This window comes from Dromiciops gliroides, chromosome 4 (assembly GCF_019393635.1).
Source record: "Dromiciops gliroides isolate mDroGli1 chromosome 4, mDroGli1.pri, whole genome shotgun sequence".
Classification (NCBI taxonomy): domain Eukaryota; kingdom Metazoa; phylum Chordata; class Mammalia; order Microbiotheria; family Microbiotheriidae; genus Dromiciops; species Dromiciops gliroides.
The window spans coordinates 484,588,837-484,612,042 of NC_057864.1; the positions used below are offsets into that span (position 1 = coordinate 484,588,837).

At 49.7% G+C, this 23,206-nt stretch overlaps 1 protein-coding gene across 1 annotated transcript; it reads right to left on the bottom strand.

Annotated features, from left to right (window-relative positions):
- Positions 1-5,540: 5,540 nt before the first annotated feature.
- COPS7B (COP9 signalosome subunit 7B) lies at positions 5,541-22,841 on the bottom strand. Its single transcript, XM_043964798.1, has 7 exons — positions 22,636-22,841; positions 19,858-20,035; positions 17,420-17,495; positions 15,961-16,049; positions 13,994-14,196; positions 12,712-12,817; positions 5,541-7,340 (listed from the first exon to the last, which is right to left on the bottom strand). Exons 2-7 carry the CDS (start codon positions 20,017-20,019, stop codon positions 7,182-7,184), a joined length of 795 nt encoding a protein of 264 aa, XP_043820733.1. The 5' UTR covers positions 20,020-20,035; positions 22,636-22,841; the 3' UTR covers positions 5,541-7,181.
- Between the last annotated feature and the right edge of the window lie 365 nt (positions 22,842-23,206).

The following is a 23,206-nucleotide window of genomic DNA, read 5'->3' on the forward strand; positions in this document are numbered from 1 at the left end:
GAGGGATGGAACGAAATCCCTTCCAGGTATGGACTATGAGCCTGCTATCAGTTTCCTCATCTGTAAAATGGGAGGTTGCATTCAAAGGCCCTTTTGCAGTCATCTAGAGAATGGCACCAATGTTTGTTAGTCCACCACTTGGGCGGTTGTGAGGCTTTAATAGCATCCGTAAAGGGCTTTGCAAACCTTCAAGAGCCATTGAAATGCCAGTTGTGACAATGAAGATGATTGATTATATGCTCAGAGCCCAAAACGTGAAACTATTCCACCAAGAGGGGCATAAAACAAAGCCCAGCCTGATGATCAATTGCATTACAAGGTCCCAGCACATCTTGTTCCTCATCACACCTCCCAAACTCCCGATCTCATTGGCCTCCTGGGGACAGGAGCTCCCCCAACGTTTCCTTGGAGCCAGACATCCTGGATGCCGTGTTTCACAGAGCTGGCAGGGCCCCTGGTTCTCCCCAAACTGGCTCTATCCCCAGCTATTTTCATGTGATGTTTTGGCATGGACGTCACCACGCCCAGACGTGTTGTCTAGGAGCAGAGCATCACAGCACAACCACCTAGAAGGTATCTTGGAAGTTGTCTGTCCTTCTCATCTCTGGTGCCCAGCTCATAGGTAGGGATGAATTCTCCTTTAGGCCTGACTGGATCAGAGGCCCCCAAGGTCACTTCCAAATTTGATTTCACATTGTTCCCCAAATGCAGTGTGTATTCCATCCCCAATGTGGTCTTGCTATCACCCAGCAGAACAGGCCACCTCTTTACTTCCACTTTTGGAAATGCTCCGTTCCGTTCAGTGTTGGAATCTTCAGTTTACCCCACCCCAGACCCTGCCCAAAAACCAAACTTTGTTCTTAGTCTTGTGTTGTTGTTGCATCCTTTCAGAGAGTGACTTGGTCTCTGGATCCTTGTATTGTCATCCGGCATATGAGCTATTGGGAGATAACCCTGGTCAGCACGGGGAACACTGGATTCAGAGACATAGGACCAGAATTTGCATCCCAGTTCTGCCCCTAAGGCCTCTGTGACATTGGGCTAATCACTTCACCTTTTGGGCTGCAGTTAGTTGTTCCAGTTTCAGTCGTGTCCGACTTTCCATGACCCCATTTGGGGTTTTCTTGGCAAAGATTCTAGAGTGGTTTGCCTCTTCCTTCTCCAGCTCATTTTACAGATGAGGAAACTGAGGCAAACAGGGTGAAGTGACTTGCCCAGGATCATACAGCTACTGTCTGAGGCCAGATTTGAACACCTGAACATTAGTCTTCCTAATTCTAAGTCCATGATGTTATCTACTGTGACAGTGTGGCATGGTAAGTAGTCAGCAGAACCAGGGTAAAAGTCTCACTTCTGACATATTGGCTGTGTGACCCTGCACAAGTCACTTAACTTTTCTGTATCCATGGTAACTCCAAAAAACTAGAAGCTTAGGCTGACCTGCATTGGTAGCAATTGTTTTATCACTGGTATTTTATTTCCCTCTACTATATAAAGACACTAGTACATGGGAAAAAAAATTGTGGGGGGGGGCATCAACTTAACTGTTCACATGTTATACTGGAGTGTAGACTCCCTGAAGGCAGGTTCCGTTTTTGTTTTCCTCTGCACCCTACAATGACTACCACAACACTTGGCACACAATAATACTTAATAAATGCTCATTAAATGTTTGTAGAGTGAACAAAGGAAAACAAAAAACAGCAGAGACCATGTCTATCGTTGTATGCACCATTCCATGCCCCTGGTTTCCGTTATGAGTGTGATGTTTCATTGTTCTTTTTTATTTTTGCGGGGCAATGAGGGTTAAGTGACTTGCCCAGGGTCACACAGCTAGCAAGTGTCAAGTGTCTGAGGCCAAATTTGAACTCAGGTCCTCCTGAATCCAGGGCCGGTGCTTTAACCACTGTGCCACTTCGATGCTCCTAATTGTTCATTCTTTAGGACCATGACTTTTAATGCTTTTCACTTATCATAATAATCACACACATTGTTCACCTAGTACTATTTAATTTGCTCTGTCTTGGTTCATGTCAATCTTCCCATGTTTCTCTGAATTTCTCATATTCCTCATTTCTTACAAAAACATTCTATTATATTTATATACTGAAGCACAGTCAGCCATTCCTTGGCTCTGCTTTCTTCATTAGGCATTGCTTCAGACTTCTCAGCAGTTTTCTTATTTCTCATAGAACAGTTATATTCCATAACATTAACATACCATAATCTATTCAGCTATTCTATAATTGTTAGGCAAATCTTTTGTTTCCAGCTTATCACAAATAATGTTGCTATGAACATTTTTGTAGCTATATAGATCTTTTCTATCAATTTCCGTTGGATATGATTCTAGCAGTACAATGTTTGGGTCAGAATATAGTCATTAATTTTTTTTGGCATAATTCCAATTTGTGTTCCAGAATGAACACAGAAAATCAACGTATGTTAGCCCCTCCATTATTAAGTCTTTCCATCTTTTTGTTTGTTTGTTTTTTTGGTGAGGCAATTGGGGTTAAGTGACTTGCCCAGGGTCACACAGCTAGTAAGTGTTAAGTATCTGAGGCCAGATTTGAACTTAGGTCCTTCTGACTCCAGGGCCGGTGCTCTATCCACTGCACCACCTAGCTGCCCCGTCTTTCCATCTTTTAAGATTTTAAGTAGTTTGGTGGGTATAAAGTAATAACTTATTCTCATTTTACATTTCTCTGATTATTTCATACATTTTGTCATTTGGATACTGGTTTGTATTTTAAAATACTGTTTACATCCTTTGATCAGCCATACTTTGTGGAATGGCTCTTATTTAAAAAAAAAAAAAACCAAATCCCTACAGAGTTTGGATTGTCACACCTTTAAGTCATTTAATGGGGAGACTTTCCCCCTCCTCATTCTAGCTGCACTGATTTGTGCAAAACTTTTAGTTTTATATAATCGAAATTTTCTTTTTTAAAAAATGTCTTCCTAGGGGCAGCTAGGTGGTGCAGTGGATAGAGCACTGGCCCTGGATTCAGGAGTACCTGAGTTCAAATCCAGCCTCAGACGCTTGACACTAGCTGTGTGACCCTGGGCAAGTCACTTAACCCCAATTGCCTCACCAAAAAAACAAAAACACACAAAAAATTTCTTCCTTCCAGCCTGGTTATGAATTTTTACCCTATCCATAGCTGTGAATATAACCTTGGATTCTTCCCATTTTTATACTTAGATCATATATCCATTTGTATCTTTTGAAAGTTAGTCCTAATCTTCTCTCTTCTCAACTCAGACATAAATTACTGGGTCTCCCCTTTAAAACAACCAAAACTGACTTGTCACCACTTTTAGTTGAACTTGACATGATTCTCTACCACATTTTGGTTGAAATACCTACCCTCTTTCCCTTTATCCCAACCTTCTCCTCTGCTTCTTACTATGCTTCTAGCATTAGAATCCTTTCCACCCCTCCCCCCCTTGTCTGGTTCAGATAAGGGTGAGGTTCGAATTTCTCCATTTCCCTCCCCCCCCCCCATTGGACCCTTGTTATAAGAAATACCAAGTTCATCTTTCCAATTCCCCCCATTCTAGGCTATTTTTAAAGACATTCTGGCTCATAGCTTTGCTTCTATGACCTTTAAACAAAGGGGAAGTCTGAAGTCTTCTCTTCACAATTTAAGTACTAGATTTTGTACTGCAAGTGCCTGTCAGTACTGCAAGCACCTAAGCCTTTGAGTTACTCAAATTTACCTCAATTTTCTTTTGACCACTCATCTGTACCTCTGTCCTACTCTAGTTCTATCATAAAGAATGCTTAGGGGGCAGCTAGGTGGCGCAGTGGGTAGAGCACCGGCCCTGAAGTCAGGAGGACCCGAGTTCAAATCTGACCTCAGACACTTCACACTTACTAGCTGTGTGACCTTAGGCAAGTCACTTAACCCCAATTGCCTCACCAAAAAAAAAAAAAAAAGAAAAAAAAAGAATGCTTAGAAGACCTCAGTTCTGTTTAAAAATCCATTACACCCCCCCCATATACTATCATATAATTTTTTTTTTTAAGTGAGGCAATTGGGGTTAAGTGACTTGCCCAGGGTCACATAGCTAGTAAGTGTTAAGTGTCTGAGGCCGGATTTGAACTCAGGTCCTCCTGACTCCAGGGCCGGTGCTCTATCCACTGTGCCACCTAGCTGCCCCTCCCAATATACTATCACAATCAACTTTGCAGGATGTAATTGAGTGCAAGTTATGTTCCTTTACTTTTTGGCATATCACATTCCAACATTTCCCTTCTTTTCATGTTGTTGATAAGTAATTCTTCATGATTCTGATGAGAATTCCCCAAGTCTTAATCCTCCCAACCACTTACAATATTCTTTCTTTCACCTACGATCTCTGGGGGTTGGCAATTTCATTTCTTGGTGACAAACTTAGTATTCTGCACCCTCTGAATTCATGTGTACTTTGTTCTTTGGCTCCAAAACTTCTAAGTAATTTTCCTTTAAACTTTCTTAAAGCAAGAGTATTTGAAGTTTCCTTATGGTGATTCCTACCCCCCAGCCCCGAGGCCAGGTCAATTATTTTTCATTGCCGATTTCTCCCATATTCTTCCTATTTTGTCTTTTGACTTTACTCGATTACAGATTTTTGGAATTTCTTCTTCCTGTTTCAATATGTCCATTGTTTTACTGATATTTTCCAGACTGTCCTAAGCCAGTCAATCAATAAACATTTACTATGCACCTATTTTGTGCCAGGCACCAAGCTTACCCATACATTCTTCTAAACCATGTGCTTAGCATCTATAGTTCTTTCATCTTTATGACAAGACCATAGCACATTAAAGCTAGAGTGGAGAGGGCCAGCCCAGTGGTGTCAAACAGAAACAGGGACCACTAATCCATACATAAGGATCCCCGAGAGCTACATATTGACTTCGTTTTAAAATGTCATGTTTCAGTGTCTTTTTACTTTGTTAAATACTTTTCAATTGCATTTTAATATGGTTCTGGCTGCACTCAGAGTCCACGTATCTGACACCTCTGATTTGGTCCAACTTGTGTTTCATTAGAAAGTTTCACCGGTTACAAGTAAGCTGGACATGTATATTGTCTGCGGTGCTACCGGCATCCACGGATTAGAAAATACCACCTGGCACCTGAACTGAGCTTTCACAGACTATCAGTCATGCTACCAATGGATACCTCAAGCCAGCCCTTGACCTCTGGATGGGGAACCTCTAAAATGTCTGCTTTGGAACATTCCTCCTTCTTGTGGGGTGCCTAAGGGCCCCAAACTTCTCTCCCGAAATTAATGTATTAGCCCTAAAAACACCTATACTTCTGCTTATTTTGCTATGCCATGCTAATGAAAGTACTTATTTATGGAGAGACATGAAATTGGATATAGCCGGTCAGTCACATGTTGTAGACAGCCCTCAGCAGGGCGGCTGGATGAAATTTAGGAAGGGACTAAGGAGTCACTATGGGGGGCGGGCACTGAACTCACTTGAGTCTCCTGGAACAAGAACAGCAAAACCATGTAGGGAATGGGCCCGCCACTCCTTAGTTCCCAAGCAAGTTTATAAATCCAAAAAGAAGCAGTCAGTGAATACTGGGAAATTCAGAGGTGAATTTCCTATTTGCCACAACGTTCGGAATGTGCCTTTCTATGGGCCGAAGATCACATCCTAACTTGAAAAGACAAGGACCAGAGGGAAATTCTGAATGTGAGAGCTTGTCTAACTAGTCTAAGAAGTCTGGTCTAGCAAACCAGCAGAAGAACATTCAGGGTTTGGAGTTATAGTGGAACAGAGACCACACACTGAATGCACATTTTCTCACTGAGCTATGAGCACACAACCCTGCACACTGCTGTGCCCCTCCTGCCTCTCACTAATCAATGGTAGACAGTTGCTGGGCACTCTCCACTGATGAATTTCACTGAACCACGTGACTTCCACATCCCAAAGCAGCAGTAGTGGAACCCAACCTGCTCCACACTTGAGTACATTAAATTGGCGTTTTTATTTTTTTCTAAAGTGTGCTTTTTTTCCTCCATTTGAGCTGTTGTTTCAGCATCAGGCCAGAATCCCCACCTCCCACTTTTGAAAAAACAAAACCCTCCAACTAGGTGTGAATCACCTGCTGTTGCTCTGTAACAAATGTCAACAAAGGAAAAAAGAGGAAAACAAAATGTTGAAATGTCTTAGAGTCAAAACCTGTACAAAAAAATTAAAATACAACCTGAAACAGTTCAAGTTCAGAAATGCTAGTCAAGTCCATTTCCTTTGCCAGAATGCCACCATCAAAGGGCTTTGGGCCACTGCTAAGTGAGGAGAAGTAAGAGGGCTGGGGCACAGCAGCAAACTCTCCCACCAAGGATGGAGTCCCTTGGCATTCGAGGCTCTCGGAGGGGAGGCATCTGCAGACGGCCCTGCCAGACAAAGGAGGTCTGAGAAGTTAGAGGCAGCAGGCTGCCAGAAGCGGGGATGTCACCGGAGAGGCAGCTTCTGCCAGCCAGCACCACACTGAACAAAGACACAGAGCACCGTTCTGCTGGGGCCTAGTCACCTCCCCGGGCAGCAGCTGAGCCAGTGCTTTCCAACAGGTGAGAAACATGGACTAGGCTTAGGAGGCAAGAAACCCGGGGGGTTTAGTAAACACAGCCCAGAACACATCCCTCTGTTGCTTGAATCAGAGCTGCCAACTAGTGACGAGGCAGGGAGAAGACTCCTGGATTGCTGACACCTGGCTAGACTGTGGAGGGACGTGTCTAGGGGGCATTTGGTGTGGGAAGGAGGGACCCAGGGCATCACCCAGAGAAGGGCCTCCTACAGGTCATTATCTCTGGAGGAGGAACACGTGTGGGCCAAAGTTTCCTCTGACCTATGATCACCACTGAATAGTGCAGAGAGAGGCTAGGAGGGAGAAAGTCCTTAGGGAGAGAGGGAGAGGAGTGTGAGGGGAAGCAGGGCAGTGTCTGACACTATTAGATGGCATCCCTGGAGCCCCTGAGTCTGAAGGGGACAAGGGCAAGGGAAAGCTTGGGGTAGCTAGAACCGTACCAGGCAGGGGGAAGGCGATGAAAGGATGGAGACCTGGGATTGCCTGGTGGGCAGCTCCGGAAGCCACTGAGAGCAGGAGGGGAGGAATATGGCCCCTGCTATTCCCCCTCCCCTGCTCAGTGAGTGCCGGCTGCCCCAGCCAGCCCTAGTGGCGGCTGGAGACCAGACCTTTCACTTTGGACATCTTCTTGGTGGGCTGCCGCTGCTCAGCATGAGGGGGACATTCCCGCTCTGCCAGCTGTTGCTCAATCTCCTGGGCAGATGACGATGCTGTGGCTTTGAGGGTCTTCTTGATGTTTGTGACCTGGGGGAGACACGAGAAATGACCGCTGAGCATCTGGTGACCGCCGCCTGTCCTTATCACCAGTGTTCTACAGGAGTCTGGTCTCACTGGCACCCTGTGTGGCCTCCACCCCCAGCCAGCTTTAGACCCCTACTTGGGAAAACTGGAAGATAGTATGACAGAAACTAGGCATGGACCAACATCTTACACCATACATCAAAATAAAGCTAAAATGGGTACATGATTTAGATAAAGGGTGATACCACAGACAAATTAGGAAACAAGGAATAGTTTACCTCTCAGATCTATGAGGAGAAGAATTTATGACCAAACAAGAGATAGAGAATAGTATGAAATGCAAAATACATCATTTTGATTATATTAAATTAAAAAGGTTTTGTACAAATGGAAGCAATGCAACCAAGATTAGAAGGAAAGCAAAAAGCTGGGAAACAATGTTTACAACCAGTGTTTCTGTTAAAGGCCTCATTTCTAAAATATATACAGAACTAAATCAAATTTATGAGAATATAAGTCATTCCCCAATTGATAAATGGTCAAAGGATACAAATAGGCAGTTTTCAGATGAAGAAATTAAAGCTATCTATAGCCATGTGGAAAAATGTTCTTAATAATTATTAATTAGAGAAATGCAAATTAAAACACCTCTGAGGTACCACCTCATACCTATCAGATTGGCTAATATGACAAAAAAGGAAAATAATAAATGTTAGAGAAGCTGTGGAAAAATTGGAACACTAATGCATTATTGGTGGAGTTGTAATATGACCCAACCATTCTGGAGAGCAATTTGGAACTATGCCCAAAGGGCTATGGGACTATGCATACCCTCTGACCCACTAATAACACTACTAGGTCTGTATCCCAAAGAGATCATAAAAAAGGGAAAGGACCCACCAAACATACAAAAATATTTATAGCAGCTCTCTTTTTAGTGGCAAAGAACTGGAAATCAAGGAGATGCCCATCAATTGGGGAACGGCTGAACAAGTTGTGGTATATGAATGTAATGGAATCCTACTGTGCTGTAAGAATGATGAGCAGGCAGATTTCAGAAACACCTGCAAAGACTTAAGTGGACAGATGCTGAGTGAAGTGAGCAGAACCAGGAGAACACTGTACACAGTAAAAGCCACGCTATGTGACGATCAACTGTGATAGACTTTGCTCTTCTCAGCAGTGCAATGATCCAAGACAATTCCAAAGGACTCATGATAGAAAATACTCTCCACATCCAGAAAAAAGAACTGTGGATTCTGAATGCAGATTGAACCATACTATTGCTATTTTTTTGGTCTTTTTTTCTTTTTTGAGGTTTTTCCCTTTTTTGATTCTTCTTTCACAACATGACTAATGCAGAAATAGGTTTAATGTGATTGTACATAGATAACCTATATCAGATTGCTTTCTGTCTTGGGGAGGGGAGAGGGAAGGGAAAAAAAATTGGAACTTAAAATATTATAAAAACAAATGCTGAAAACTATCTTTACATGTAACTGGAAAAAATACTATTAAAATTGAAAAAAATGGTAACTAATGAAAAAAATAAACTTGAGTAAGTGGAAGCTAATGACTCCATGAAACATTAAGATATGATAAAATAAATTTTTTTAAAGTTAAAAAGGGGGGGGGGCAGGTAGGTGGTGTAGTGGATAAAGCACCGGCCCTGGAGGACCTGAATTCAAATCCCGTCTCAGACACTTGACACTTACTAGCTGTGTGACCCTGGGCAAGTCACTTAACCTGTCCTGCCAAAAACAACAACAAACAAAAAAAGAAGAAGAAAAAAGAACCCTGCCTGGGGAACCAGGGGAGAAGGACACTGGGAAACAGAGACAGATTGAGTAACAAGTGAGAGAAATGAAATAAGGGCATGAGTGGAGTCTAGATTGGAGATCATAATGGAGCCAAGGCCAGCTGACAGTGCAGGGAATGCCATTGCTACATGAGTGTGGCCCCGGGATACCATGGATGCTCCAGAGATGCCTCCAACAATCTCAAACAGCATCTGATGGATCTCCGGGCCTTAAAGCAAACCCAGGAGAACAGCCCTGTGACAGCCACACGGGGTCTTCATCCCCCTTATGTGGGCCGTCCATAGCCACTCTACCCGAGGAGGCTCCATTTCAGTCGGAGGAATCCTAACGCTGATCCCGCATCCAGACCCTCTCAGGACGAGGTTGCCGTCTCTGAGCTGCTCTTTTCCAAGCCCTGAGCAACTCGATCAAATTGTAGATAAGCCAGAGGAGGCTCCTAGGCTGCGCGTTCTCAATACTTCCTAATGATGTCCAACAGGGCCTTGCACCCAGGAGGAATCTGGTAAATTTTGACTGACCTTTGATGTGCAACAGCACAATGGGCCTTTGTCAGGAAACGGGCTACAAGCATACCCAGAACCCAAGTCCTGGGTCAGAACCAAGAGCTCAGGGCCTTTTGTTGGGATGACTCATTTGGAAGGACTGACGGCAGATGCAGTTTGCCATCAGCTGACCCTTTACAAGTTTGCCAGCCCCTTTTCTGTTCACTCACATGAACTCTACTTCTTACGGTCCTTGCCCACTGGCCTGGTGCCGCACTTCTGGGAAGCTCCTTCTTCCAAATCCTCTCAGAGATGCTAAATGCCCAGTCCTTACCCGGATCCCCCATCTAAGAACATGCCCTTTATCCCTGCCCTTTGTGACTCACCAGCCACAACAATAGTGGAACTGGTCTCCTCGAGATCCCTAGCTGACAGCCTCCAAAGTGCGGTCTTGTCAAAAGTTACCACATCCCTTTTATTTCCACTGCTATTGATCCAAAAAGATCTAAGCAAACCAGCCAGGCATGGCTCCCCTCATGAACAACACTCCCCAGTCCTTTCACACAAGGTCGTTCTTCAGGGAGTCTGTCACTTTGTTAGGCACAAGCAGCTTTGCTGGTCAAAGAATCACAGAATGTCAGAGCTGGGCCGGGTTCAGAGATCATCTAATACAGCCTGCCCCAACTGAGACCCCCTCTAGAGCTCCTTTAATGGCTCCAGGGCAGGTGCTGCCTCTCAGAGCCCCCTCAAATCTTATTGCATGGACCCTAAATCTGTGTCTTGGCAGTGTTCCACCCTGTTCCTGGTCCTGCCAACAAGTGTGATGACCTTTGCTGGACTTTACAACAATTATCAAGGCTCCTAAACAGTTTCCAATCTTCTCTCCATCCTGGACAGACATCCAGCGATTCCCAGAGCTGAGTCCCCCCACCCTGGATGAAGGGGCTACAGTGGGGCAGGGCATCCACTGACACCACCCCCTGAGGCAGGGGGGCTGTTGGGCTCTTCACTCACAGTGCAGATGTAGTTCATTTAACCCCAATCCAGCCACAAAGCCTCCTTCATCCTGTACTTGGGTCAAAAAATGCACTGCAAAAGTCCTAGTCTGGTCAACGATCCATCTAAAATCTCCTCTTTGCTAGGTTCAGCCCAATTGTTGCAGACAGCTGAGAAATGGAAGTGTTTTGTGTCAGTGGAAGCGATCTGAGAAAACACAGAATCTTTCCAAATATTCTATATGCCAAGGCCCCATCCTCCAGCATCCTCACACAGGATGTTTAGCTTGGAAAGGACTTGGAGAAATGAGGCTGGGCTTGAATGATTTCAAGAGCTAGCATCTGAGAAAGGGGGCTAGACCTCAGAAGAGGGAATGGGGAGGGCTGTGAACACATGGGTGGAGAGAGGAGACTGAGTTCAAATCCTGCCTTGTCCTTGATCCACATTTGCTCAGAGGATAACCGCCAGTTCTGGTTAGCACCTTGTTTGTGATGTGGACGCCCCAAGCGTCCCCTCCGCTTCCTGAGCTTATTTACAGTTGCTATAATTTGTTTTACACTTTTTTTTTTTTTAATACCACCTAATGTGCAGAAAAACTTTGTCCCAGCCAGAATCTGTTGTCACAAATGCTGAGTGAGCCAATGTTTCTGGAGAGTGGCCTGTTCTTCCCCTGACTCTGAAACCACTTCTGTCATGGCTCCCAGGTTTTCCTCTTTCCTAGACGTTATCCCCTCATGATCCTGCCCTTTGCACCCTGAGGTGGGGGGAGGATTCAGAAGCCTCCACTCCAGGCTGACTCACTGTCCACTGGACACACTGTGGGCATTCCTGACACACCTGTCTCCCCCCCAAACCTGCCTGGCACACTCTCCCCCTCCTCATGGCTCACTGCCACAGCATTCTCTATCACCTGACACCCCAAATACGTGTTACATAGACTGCATTCCCCTTGAGGTCAGGGGTAGGTCTTAGGCTTTCCTGCACCACTCCCTGCCTGCCACAGAGCTCCAATCTGGCTCAGCCCAAGAAATGATCTTCCCTCCTAGACACCACAAAGCAATGAATGAAATAATAAGCAAATCCACTTAACTTGGAGTATTCATGTACGTGGCCAGGGAGGGGAGTCTCACCAGGAAAACCTGGTTGGGGTCCTTGGGCTTCTGAATCCTCCCCCCACCTCAGGGTGCAAAGGGCAGGATCATGAGGGGATAACGTCTAGGAAAGAGGAAAACCTGGGAGCCACGACAGAAGTGGTTTCAGAGTCAGGGGAAGAACAGGCCACTCTCCAGAAACCTTGGCTCACTCAGCATTTGTGACAACAGATTCTGGCTGGGACAAAGTTTTCCTGTACATTAGGTGGTATAAAAAAAAAAAAGGTGTAAAACAAATTATAGCAACTGTAAATAAGCTCAGGAAGTGGAGGGGATGCTTGGGGCGTCCACATCACAAACAAGGTGCTAACCAGATCTCTGGCTGTTATCCTCTGAGCACATGTGGATCAAGAACAAGGCAGCTCCTTCCCCAACATCCCTTTGCAGAATTCACTTTCCCTTTTCTCTGACCCCCTGCCCACAGTCCCTGGTGTCCCCCTCCACAGTGAGGTGATGACCTCTGAAAAGGTCTTGTCTCAAGGCCAAAGGCCTGGCTCAGGATCCTGGGTTCTGCTCCCTGGTGCCTCAAACCCTGGCTGACTCTAGGTGGCTGCCCACTAGTCCCTGGAATGCCTCCCTGCCTCCCCTACAAACTCTGGGCCTTGCACACTCCCTCGTGCCAATTCCACTCAAGGCCTTGCTGAGGACACCAACCTGCTGCTGCAGCCACACTCCAGGCAGTGTCCTGTGCAAGCTCTTCCTGAAGGTCACCTGAATGGCATTGATCTATCACCTTGAACCTTTCTTACTTATCTTGGCCTTTCCCCAGATGAGTCCAAATCACTGCAGTTCCTGGTGATGGATTGCACAAACTTCTTGATGGGGCCTGGCAGAACCCCATGTCCTCAGAGGCCCCAAACGTGTTTCACTCTGACCAGCACAGCTGTCTGTAATTGGGAGCCCCAGCCCCCCAGGGCACACCTACCTCGGCCTCCACCTGCTGCTGAGTCCGGCTGAAGTTCTCTTTGTACTGGTTGGCTCTCAGCACCTGCTGCTCAATGCCTAGCAGGACAGCTTCACAGCCATCACACCTGCAGAGGGGACAGTCAGGCTCAGGTGCCATCGGCTGGAGACCAGAGATGCCCTTCCCTATTCACAACGTCCATTTACCCATTTCCCTGGGAGCCCCTTCAAGCCAAGGGCCCTTGCCCCCGAAGAAGAGAAGCTAGCAAGGGAAGGTGGGCTGGGGCAGCTGGGCGTGGAATGCTCCCCGGAATCACTGGAGGGGGTGCCACACCTGACCTCAAATGCAACCGTCCTCGAGTTTAATCTTTGTCGGTGCCTTAAGACAGCCGCATTACGACCTACAGGAAGCCCCTTCATTTCTCACTGAGCTGCAGTCTGGAGAGGCCCTGGTGAAGCCCCCTCCTCAGAGCCCCCGGCATCTCCCCTAGAAGGGGTTGCTTTCCTCTTTCCAAAGCCCGCTGAGCATCAATCTGGTCCAGCTTCTAGCCGGGGACCCAGCAACACCACAGCAGCATTGTTATCTCACACACACATGAACTCTGTAATTGTGTGTTTGTGTGTAATGCAGAAATAAGAGGGAAAACAAGTGCTACAGACAGGTCTGTGTACATCCACAGGCAGCTCCACTCAGCCACGTGGAATGCTCATGTAGTCCCTTAATGCCGTGATGCTGGGTACTTTGATTTCTAGAGAGCTGACACAGGTTAGCTGCAGTGCAAATTCAAATGAAAGTGGGCTCCAATTTACTCTGCACGAGCACTGGAGGGCACCACCCCAAATGCCAGACACCAGTTTCTTTGGCCTCTGAAACAGCTGGCATCAAGTTCGGCCCATGGCAGGAGCCCAAGCTGGGCCCTTCAAACTCCCATTGTCACCCAGAAACCTTCTTGGGTCCTGCCACACCCTGGGAGGCAGAGCAAGTCCAGGAATTGGCCTTCCCATTTCCCTGGGGTGTAAACTGAGGCAGGTGAGCCTAGCACTCCCCGGCCGCCCATCCTGCAGCACCACAAGCCATGGGGGCCGAGGCTAGAACAGCAGTCGGGATGACAAAGGGGCTGCCCGGGCCTGCCGGGAGGGGGACGAAGCACTGCCTTCCCATGACCCATGGCTTTGGCTGCAAAGCAAACAGGTCCAGAGCCCAGAAAGCCCAAGAGGCCAGAGGAGGCCAGGGCTGAGGTGGAAGCCCCTGGTCCTGCTGGAGGAGGGCCAGGCCCACCGCCCTGCCCACACCCCCGCCTCACCACTCCTGCAAGGTCTTGACGAGGCTGTTGATGTCCTTTTTCTGGATGTCTCGGCCAATGCAGAAATCCACCTCGAGAAGCTGATTGTGCTGGTCTAGCTTGCCCTGAATGATGTCCGTGTAGACGGCTTCGATGATGAGGTCTTCCAGCTCCCGGAGATTCCGCATCTCGAGGTCCTTCAGCAGCACCGAGTAGGGTATACACTGCCAAGAAAGCCAGGCCACGTTTTAGGCACAGGCCCAGCCACGGCAGGCAGACGGGACTTCAAAGGGACACAGGCAAGAGCACTGTGGGGCACGTTGGCCAGTCAATAGGCTCCCAGTGCCTTGGGCAAGATGAGAAGGGAAAGTAACCTCTGTCCCAGCAGGGACATAAACCTTTGTCTCTGGGTCTCCTCTCTCTGACCTAGAGCAGCAGTGCAACACTGTGAAAAGGGCACTGACCTCAGAGTCCCAAGACCTAGGTTCAAATTCTGCCTCAGATACTGACCAGGCAAGTCCCTTAACTCCTCTGTGCCTCCACTTCCTCACCTGAAAAATGAGAGGGTCGGACTCGATAGCTTCTAAGGGCCCTCCCAACCCAACCCAGGATGCTGTGAGTGCCCCCTGCCCGCGGCTGGGGCATCTCTCCATAAGCAGGAGAGAGGAAAGGCCAGGAGGCACCCCCACAATTACCAGAGCTCTGCCTCCAATCTGACTGCCAGCACAAGCAACAAGAGAGGCCTTGACCCAGGGGACAACTCAGCCAGTCCATGGGAGGGACCCCAGGAGCCCCCAGAGCCACAGAGCCGCGCTCTTGCCAAGCACTGGGGCTGCCCCATCGCGCCTTTGCTTCTTCCTCTGTACAAGGAGGGGTCGGCCTGGAGGGTTCTAAAGGCCCCTCCCAGGGCAGGCTGAGAACCCGGCCACCGTCTTCTGTATTGCATTTTGGCCTTTCACACCTTGTTCGAGATCTTCCTAAGTCACAGGTGTCTGGGAAATGGGGGTGGGAAAGAGGGCAGAACTACAGCCCCCAAAGGTCAGGGACAAAAGGCCAACATCGAGGAGGGGCAGAGGACACAGCAGAGGCGATGTCACCGGCTTCTCGGGCATCTCAGCTCTACCGCAGGAATGAGGGAAGCTTGGTGTTGCAGTGGATAGAGCATCGGGCCCAGAGCCAGGAGGATCCGAGATCAAATCTGGCCTCAGACACTTACGAGCTGTGTGACCCTGGGCAAGTCACTGCACTCTGTTTGCCTCAGTTTCCTCATCTGTCAAATGACCTGGAGAAAGAAATGGCCGAGCCCTCCAGTGTCTTTGCCAAGAAAACCCCACATGGGGTTGCCAAGAGGCGAATGTGACTGAAAATGACTAAATAACAGGAATTAGGGAAATGTATGCACAGGGACACAGCTATGTGGCAGCTCCTTGGTCTCTGTGTAAGCAGGACCAAGTTTAGTAACGGAAAGATGGAGTTAGACTCAAAACACTATCACAAGTATTGAGACGGCTACCTAAGAGAGAAAGCAAGACACTGCTGAGAGCTCAGACAAGGAGAGAAAATCTCAGCAGTCAGCTATTCTGGGAGGGCAGACAGGTCACTCTGCTTTGGGGGAGGGAGGGAGGGGGAGATGAGAGGGAAGAGAGAGAAAGAATGAGAGAGAGGGAAGGCAGGGGGAAAGAAAGAGAAGAAAGAGGGGGAGAGAGAATGAAAGAGAGAAAGGATGGGGAGAGGGTGGGGAGAAGAGAGGGTGAGGGGAGAGAAAGAGGGGGGAGAGAGGAGGGAGAGGGAAAGAGAGAGAACGAGAGAGAAAATGAGAGAATGGGGAGGGAGATCAAGTGCAGAGCAACTGTAACAGGTGACCCACCCCTGGACCCTAGGGTCCCGACTGAGTCAGCCAAGGGGCAAGGACAGCTGGAGAGAGCCCAACACAGCCTCACACCAGGCTTCAGCATGGTGACTGTTTTTGGAAGTGCTCGGGCCTGTACCTTCATTCTTGCTGCCAAGCTGACAATGGTCAGGTGCTTCAGCTTGTTCTTCTGGGCGGTGGTGAGCTCAGGCAGTCTCTCCTTGTTGGCTGCTCAGGCCACCCGGACCCCAAACAAGAGAAAGAACAAAAGTGAGACGGCCTCTTCCTCTATGGGGAAGAACCTCTAGACTCCCGACCAAATTCTCAACTGAACCACTCCAGGAATCCCGCTGTCTATGCATGGCTCCATTCTGGCTGCTTTGAATTTCTTCTTCTTAAAAATTATATTAAGGGGCAGCTAGATGGCTCAGTGGATAGAGCACCAGCCCTGGAGTCAGGAGGACCTGAGTTCAAATCTGGCCTCAGACACTTAACACTTACTAGCTGTGTGACCCTGGGCAAGTCACTTAACCCCAACTGCCTCGCCACCCCCCCCCCAAAATTATATTAAGCAAATAATCTAACCAAACTGTAAGTATCCAGAGAAAATCTCAAAATTGAAACTCTTTAAATGAGAGAACGCAAATATGAGAGGACACATATATAATAAATATAGTGGACAGAGCCAGGGAGGCCTGGGTTCAAGACCTGTCACTGACACATATTGGTCGTGTGATCCTCGGCAAGTCAAGACAAGACTCTAAGACTAGAAGTCAGTTATGGATGAGTCGCTGATCTGAACTGGTGAAGGGAGTTCTCGACACTGACAAAACTCCAGGTCTATACCTCTATACTGGCCCTGCACTTCCTCCTGGTGTGTACACACACACACACACACACACACACACACACACACACACACACACACACACACACACACACCCTTTCAAAAACAAACTCAGAACAATAACCACACATCGGCCACAGCCTTTCCCAATCCGTCCTGAACCTGCACACACACAGCTCTGCCTCCCTTTAATTTCTATGGCAGCAGAACAGCCCGTGACAGCGAGAGACCCCAGTTTATTTGGCCAGTTCACCATCATTGGGCCCACAGACTGTTTCTGGGACAGGTCAGAGAGGCCCTGGCTTTTTTTTGGTTCTAAGCCCAGTCTTTGGGCCTCTAGGGCCTCATGTGCTCCCTGGCTTGCTCACACTAAATGAGATCCTGCCAAGTTCTTCTCTGTATGTGTTTGCCAATCTACAGTGCCACTAAGGAGATAGCAGGCACCAACTTTCCCTTCCTATGAAGTTTTGTAAACTTCATTGTGTGTGCACGGGGTCTCCCCTGATAGACTGTTATTTTGTCTTTGTATCCCAAGCGCCGGGCATACAGCAAGTGCTTACCAAATGCTTATTGGTTGACACTATTTCTCTCTGGAACGATAATGAGAATGACCATAACCCCTATTCAGCCTATTTGGGAACTGAGACAGGTACAGGAAGTTGACAGCAGAGCTGAGAAGTCACCACCCCCTATCTTGTGGATGTGGCTCCGCTGTCCCCAGAGGGCCCCAGAAAGGTGCTGACTGACTCACCTATATAGTCTGGGTACGTTCCATAGGCAAACAGGCTCAGCAGCTGGAAATAGGCAGCATTAGCACCTTCTGCGAGCTGTGGGAGAAGGAAAGTTCAACAGCCATGCAGCAGCTGGTGCCGTCCTGGCATTGGGGTCTAGTGGCTGCAGCTGACATTTTGTCGGGGATGGCACAGGAAAGATTAGTGTAGTGGATGGGAGATGGTAGCGGCCTGCGGCCCCTTCCAACAAGGGGGAGAAGGACGATAGGCCTGCCCTCCCACACACCTAAGTAGCTCTGACTCACTAGATGTGACTAGGAGATTCCCCAAACCTCTGCCACCCCAGAATGAGGAATGAGCGGCGCGGGCCCAAATCCAAGGACCATTCATTCCCCTCAGGGCTGAGCAAAACCTCCCAGAACCCTCAGGTGTCCTGGGTCCACCCGAGTCTTCAGTCTAACAGGCTTGTCCTCCCCCTGCGTACTTCAAAGGGCCAATCAGCACCGGCACGGTGAAGCCAGACGGGGCAGGAAGGAAATCAGGCTGGGGCCAAGGAAGATCTCATAAAGCTGGAAACCACAGCCCCCTGTACTGCTAATGTTCACTGCCATCTCAAGAGCTGCTGAGGCCTCAGGAGACCAGACACGCTCCTGACCCAGTGGATGTTTGGGGCACCCTCCTCTCCCAGCCCTGAGGATGACTCCTCCCCAGGACCGGGGCAGACAAGCACACGGCCCCCCACTCCAAATGGGCCAGGCCCCTGGGCAGTGGCAGCTCCAGAGGCCCTTCATTTCCCAGCATCCATCCTGGGACTCAAAGAGGGAGTTCAGGGGCACAGAGTGCCACAGCTACCGGAAGTGTTTGTCAGGCCAGGGCATCTGGGTCCCAGGCCCCTCCTGAGAGCACTGACCCAGAGGAAAAAAGAACCTTGGGGGGCGGGGGGGGGGGGGAATCTTGGCCAGGCTCCGCTTTCTGACCAGGGACCACAGAATTACCCAGAAGCAGCTATCCATGCTCTGCTTCAAAGCCCAAACACCTTCTCCACAGCTTCCCTCAACAGTCCCAAACCACGGTCTCCTGGCAGTGACTTAACGTAGCTCCGTTGTTTAGGCTTCCAGAGCCACAGGGAGCCAAGGCAAGAGTAGAAAGGAGCTGGAAGATTGACAATGGCATGCTGGCTTGGCCACAAGCCCCTCCCAAGGAGGTGGGGGGCACGGCGAAGATGGAATGAGACAACAAACATGAAAATACTTTGGACTGTGCAGCACTTGTTGTGGGCCAGGATGCTGGGAGAAGGCGGGGTGCATGGGTAACCCCCTCACACACACAGAGGCTCCGGCAACACTAACCAGGGCTATTCTAAGTGAGGACGCTGTGCTGCAGACCTTGGGCACTCTGGGCTAACTACTCCCAAATGGATTGACTGAGGACCCAAGGGAGGGCTCCCCAAGCAAGAAGCGTCAAAGCAGCCTCTAGGACTTCAGCAAAGAGCCCCTGGAACCCCAGCCTAAAAAGCCACCTTCTCTTTATCCCCTTGCCGTGGCTTCCTGCATGGATTACAACTAACCTGAGAAAGATTTCTATGTGGGGCTGGGGAATGGGCTGTTAGCAAGAGGCTGCTTGGAGTCTCAGATGCATAAGTGCACATGTGTGACTGTGCCAGCAGGAGAAACAGGACAGGGGAACCTCAGCTTCACCCAGACTTTCCACTGCCCTGCTGCAGGCAAACAGCCTCAAAGACCCCCAAGGACACGAGCAACACCAACACCAAGACCACACGGGCTGTCAGCGGACTCATTACAGTGCTGGTCATGTCACTGACTCCCTCCTCTCCAGTTTCTCCATGTAATTGTTTTTCTGACCAGACTGTGACTGATTTTCCCTGTGACCAAAGCACGGCAGTGGCTCTAACAAGGGTCTGCCCAAAGAGACATCTCTTGGGCTCAATCTCAGGTTCCTTCTGTTATGTCCCAGCATCCTCCTGTCCTCAGAGTGGCCCCACGTGGGCTTCCTCCACCATGCTTCCCACCCTGTGCAGTCACTGGGGTTTACCTGGTCACTTTCTAACATGCTGTTCCTGTCCAGCCGCCCTCATCCTGTGTCTGCATCAGTCACAGAGACATTACATTCACTGAGAACTCTGGTTTTGAAGGACAAAGGCCCTTGGGAGCTTTATTCCCGCTTCCACCTCGAGGCCTAAACGACCATGTTTCTCAATTCCTTCACCCAGATCGTCAGCAATAACATTAAACAGAGTGAGCCGAGGATGTCGGCCCAGCCAGGCCTCCCCTGCCCACCCTCCTCCTCCTCTGTGCAGCCTGGGCCCCTGCAGGTCCCTGGTGCTGGTCACCAGCTCTGAGGTCTATGGTTCCCTAACAAAGAGGTCCCTGGAGACCTGGCTCCAGGTGGAGAAGCCCCGGGGAAGGGGGGAGCATCGCACAGCTCAGACCGCACTTACCTCCTGTACGTTGGCCAGCTCCAGCAGCTCTCCAAACACGTACACACCAGGAGCTTCTAGGACCTGACTTATGAGAGCGGTGAGGGCCGAGCCATTGGTGCCTTTGGCCAGTAAGATAAACTGTTCCAGGAGATTACAGGAGGGTTTCTGTTCACCTGCCATCCTACTGCCTGTTAATCTAGACAGAAAGAGAACCATCTCAGTCAGTTCTCCCTCCCTCTGTCCCTTTCTGACTTTATTTTTATGGTGCCTATGAGAAAAGCAAACTTCTCCAGAGATCAGGAATGAGCTACTACTCTGTCATATGACTCTAGCCCAAACTGAAGGAAATATGCTCACTCTGAGAATTTAAAATTCATTTAGAAAAGGACTCTGGGTTCCTAGTCAGTAGGTGGAAAGGGACTAACTTTATAAGTTCTTAGACTGATTTGTGTCCAGAGAATGAGGCTGCACATCTTCGGAGGAACAGGCAGTGTCTGGAAACAGCTGCTTTGGCCAGAAAGCATTTCCATAATCAAACATGCCAGCAGAGACACAGTTAGGGCTGTTCCTCAAACCCTAAGCCTCTCATGAAAATGATTGCCTCAATACCTATGATGACTCTAGAGCCTCAAATGTGTTGCTAGAGTTCCTGACTGTAGCCACAGCCTGGGCAGCAAAGATAAATCAAAGAGCAGTGGATCTCCGGGGAAAACAGAAGCTGCTCCTTCTGTCAAACCAAACCAATACCTTTCAAAATGTAAAGGTTTCACTTGGGTTCGCTGATGTCACCTCAAATAGGTGGGATCACAACCAATTGCAACCAAAACCAGAGTAGAGGCTGCCATGGACCTGCACACTCCTGGGGTCTGTGCTCCACCACCAGATGAACCCCAGAGCTCGAGAAGGCAGTGGAGATCCAGTGGGTGACAGGAGAAGACATGCTTAAGGGGCAACTCTCAGTGCTAGACTGCCATAGAGATGGGCAGCAGGGCAAATAGAGATCAGATGACTTGGAAGAGCAAAGACATGGAATTGTTAGTTAAAAAGCATTTTTGAGTACCCAGTGTATAAGAAACAAAAGAGGGTCTTCCTCCTCAAAACATACATATTGGAAAGGGAGCAAGGAAACATGGCAAACCAGTGTTGAGGGGGAGACTCGGGTATCCCGATAATCTGCTGTAACAGATGAATTAGGAACACACTTGCAGCAATGAAGAAGCAGGATGCTGGTGGGACTTCCGTGTGCTTACAAGACTCTCTTATAGGCAACAGAAAGGAAGGAAACAAAGGACTCTCAGCAAGGGAGCTCAAGTGAATAGACAAAGATGCAAAACTCTTCCAAAAGAACTTTTGCAAAATGGAAACTCTAGGAAAAGCTGGACATTTCTATTCTCCCCAGGAGAAATGATGCTTGCAGGCATAGGGGGAGAGTGATAGGGAGGAAGTACAGTGAGAGAGGGTCTGGAAGGAGCCAAGAAGGAGCAGTTAATTAAAAGAGGAGAGTTTGGATGAGGGGGTTGGGGGAGGGGATCCCTGCTGGGGGAGGGACAGCCCTCAGGCTTTCACCCAAGAAGAAGCCCAGTGGAAACCCCACTCCCAGTGTGGTGTCAAGGGGACAGAAAAGAGGAGATGGACCAGGAGAGCGGCCTGGGAATGGGAAGGGGGGTGGGGGTGGAGGAGACCTGAGGACGTTGGCAGGGACCACACTTGGTCTGGGGTTGTCATCTTTATGTGCCCAGGCAAGTGTTGTTCCTGACCTGTAGACCACAGCACACCAGTACTGTCTATGGGGTTGCCCTTTCCTTTCCCAGTGGATTAAGTCAAACGGGAAAGTGACTTGCCGAGGGTCACACAGCCAGTGAGTCTTCCCGACCCAGGCCCAGAGCTCTATCCACTGAGTCATGTAGCTGCCCATTATCAGCTACCAAGCCCCTGCCACTGGGCTAGGCACAGAAGCTACAACTGTCAAGCAGCTTAGAGTCAAACAGGGACAAGTCAGGCACCGGTTAAATGTTTGCTGAGTGACTGACTGATAGGGAAGGGAACGGGCATAAGGAAAAGGAGCTCGGGAGCTGAGAGTAGTAGAGAGGAAAAGGGGGTAGTTAAGAAGGGGACCGAGCTGACGAAGGGGTCTCTAGGGAGAGTGTGCCCTGTCTGGGGCCCGGGACCACCCAAGAGAAGCTGGGGCGGGGATGTCTGAGTCCCGGGGATGGAGACGGCTCATAAGTGGAGAGGGGAGCACCTGGGGCTTTAGGGAGGAAAAGAAAAGGAGTATGGGGGGGAGGAGGGGGAGGGATAGAGGAGGAGGGAGGGCAGAGGAGGGGGAGGAGGAGAGGAGGAGGGAGGGGAGAAGAGGGGGAGGGGGCAAGGGGAGAGAAGGGGAGGGGGGAGGGGAGAGGAGGGAGGGCAGAGGAGGGGGAGAGGAGGAGGGAGTGGAGAGGACTCAGGAGGGAAGGAGAGAAAGAGGATGGGAAGGAGGAGCAAGGGGAGGGGGAGAGAATGAGGGAGGGGAGAAGAGGGGGAGGGGGGCAAGGGGAGAGAAGGGGGAGGGGGAGAGGAGGAGGGAGATGGGGAGGAGGGGAGAAAGAGGATGGGGAGGGGGCAAGGGGAGAGAAGGGGAGGGGGAGAGGAGGAGGGAGGGGGAGGGAGGCCTCAGCGGGGGCGGGGCTCGCCCCTCTCCCCTCGCTCTCCGGGGGACGGAGGGGGCGGGGCAGGCCAACCCCCGGAGAGCGCCCCCACCGCCCCCTCCAGCCCTGGGTCCCCCGGCTCCCCCGGGGCCTCCCCAGCTCATCGCACCTGCCTCCGCCGCCAAGGCTCCGTCTCCTCCGCCGCCGCTCCGTCCGTCCGCTCCCGGCGCCTCCCCGCGGGTTGTCAGGCGGCCATCATCGCTGTGGGGTCCGCCGTTCATCTGTCTCCGCCGGGCCGGCCCTTTCCGAGGCCCCCTCGGAAACCCAAGACCTATGCGTACAGGTTCCGCAGCAGCACGCGGGTTCCGGCCGCCGCGCACGCGCACGCGCGGCCTCTCCGTGCCGGGTACGAGAGGATTTTCCCCGGCTTCTACCCAGCACGCTCTTTGCGCGTGCGTAGTCCCCGCCCCCAGCCAGACAAAAGCCTTCCCTGCGCGGCCGTCCCGGGCTAGATCCCGCTTGGTGCTATTCGGCTTCCGATCCTCACTTGGGCTCCCCCTTCTGCCCCGCCCCCCACGCCGAGTTCCCCGCTCTGCACACATGCCCCCTCCCCCCCTTGCAGATTTACTTGCTCAGCCACAAGTTAAAATATTTGAGAATTCTTTAAGGTGCTGCCTGCCTGGTAAACCTTTCTTAGACAACCTAATGACCTTTATTTTTTTTTAATTGAAATTTTCCCC

Bases quoted from the DNA above. Each gene is read 5' to 3' on its own strand.
- COPS7B (XM_043964798.1), bottom strand. From the start codon at position 20,019: ATGGCAGGTGAACAGAAACCCTCCTGTAATCTCCTGGAACAGTTTATC. The intron at 16,050-17,419 runs GTGAGTCAGTCA...TGGCCTGAGCAG, and splicing joins AACGTACCCAGACTATATAG to CCAACAAGGAGAGACTGCCT. The intron at 12,818-13,993 runs GTGAGGCGGGGG...TCCCCTCTGCAG, and splicing joins GTCAAGACCTTGCAGGAGTG to GTGTGATGGCTGTGAAGCTG.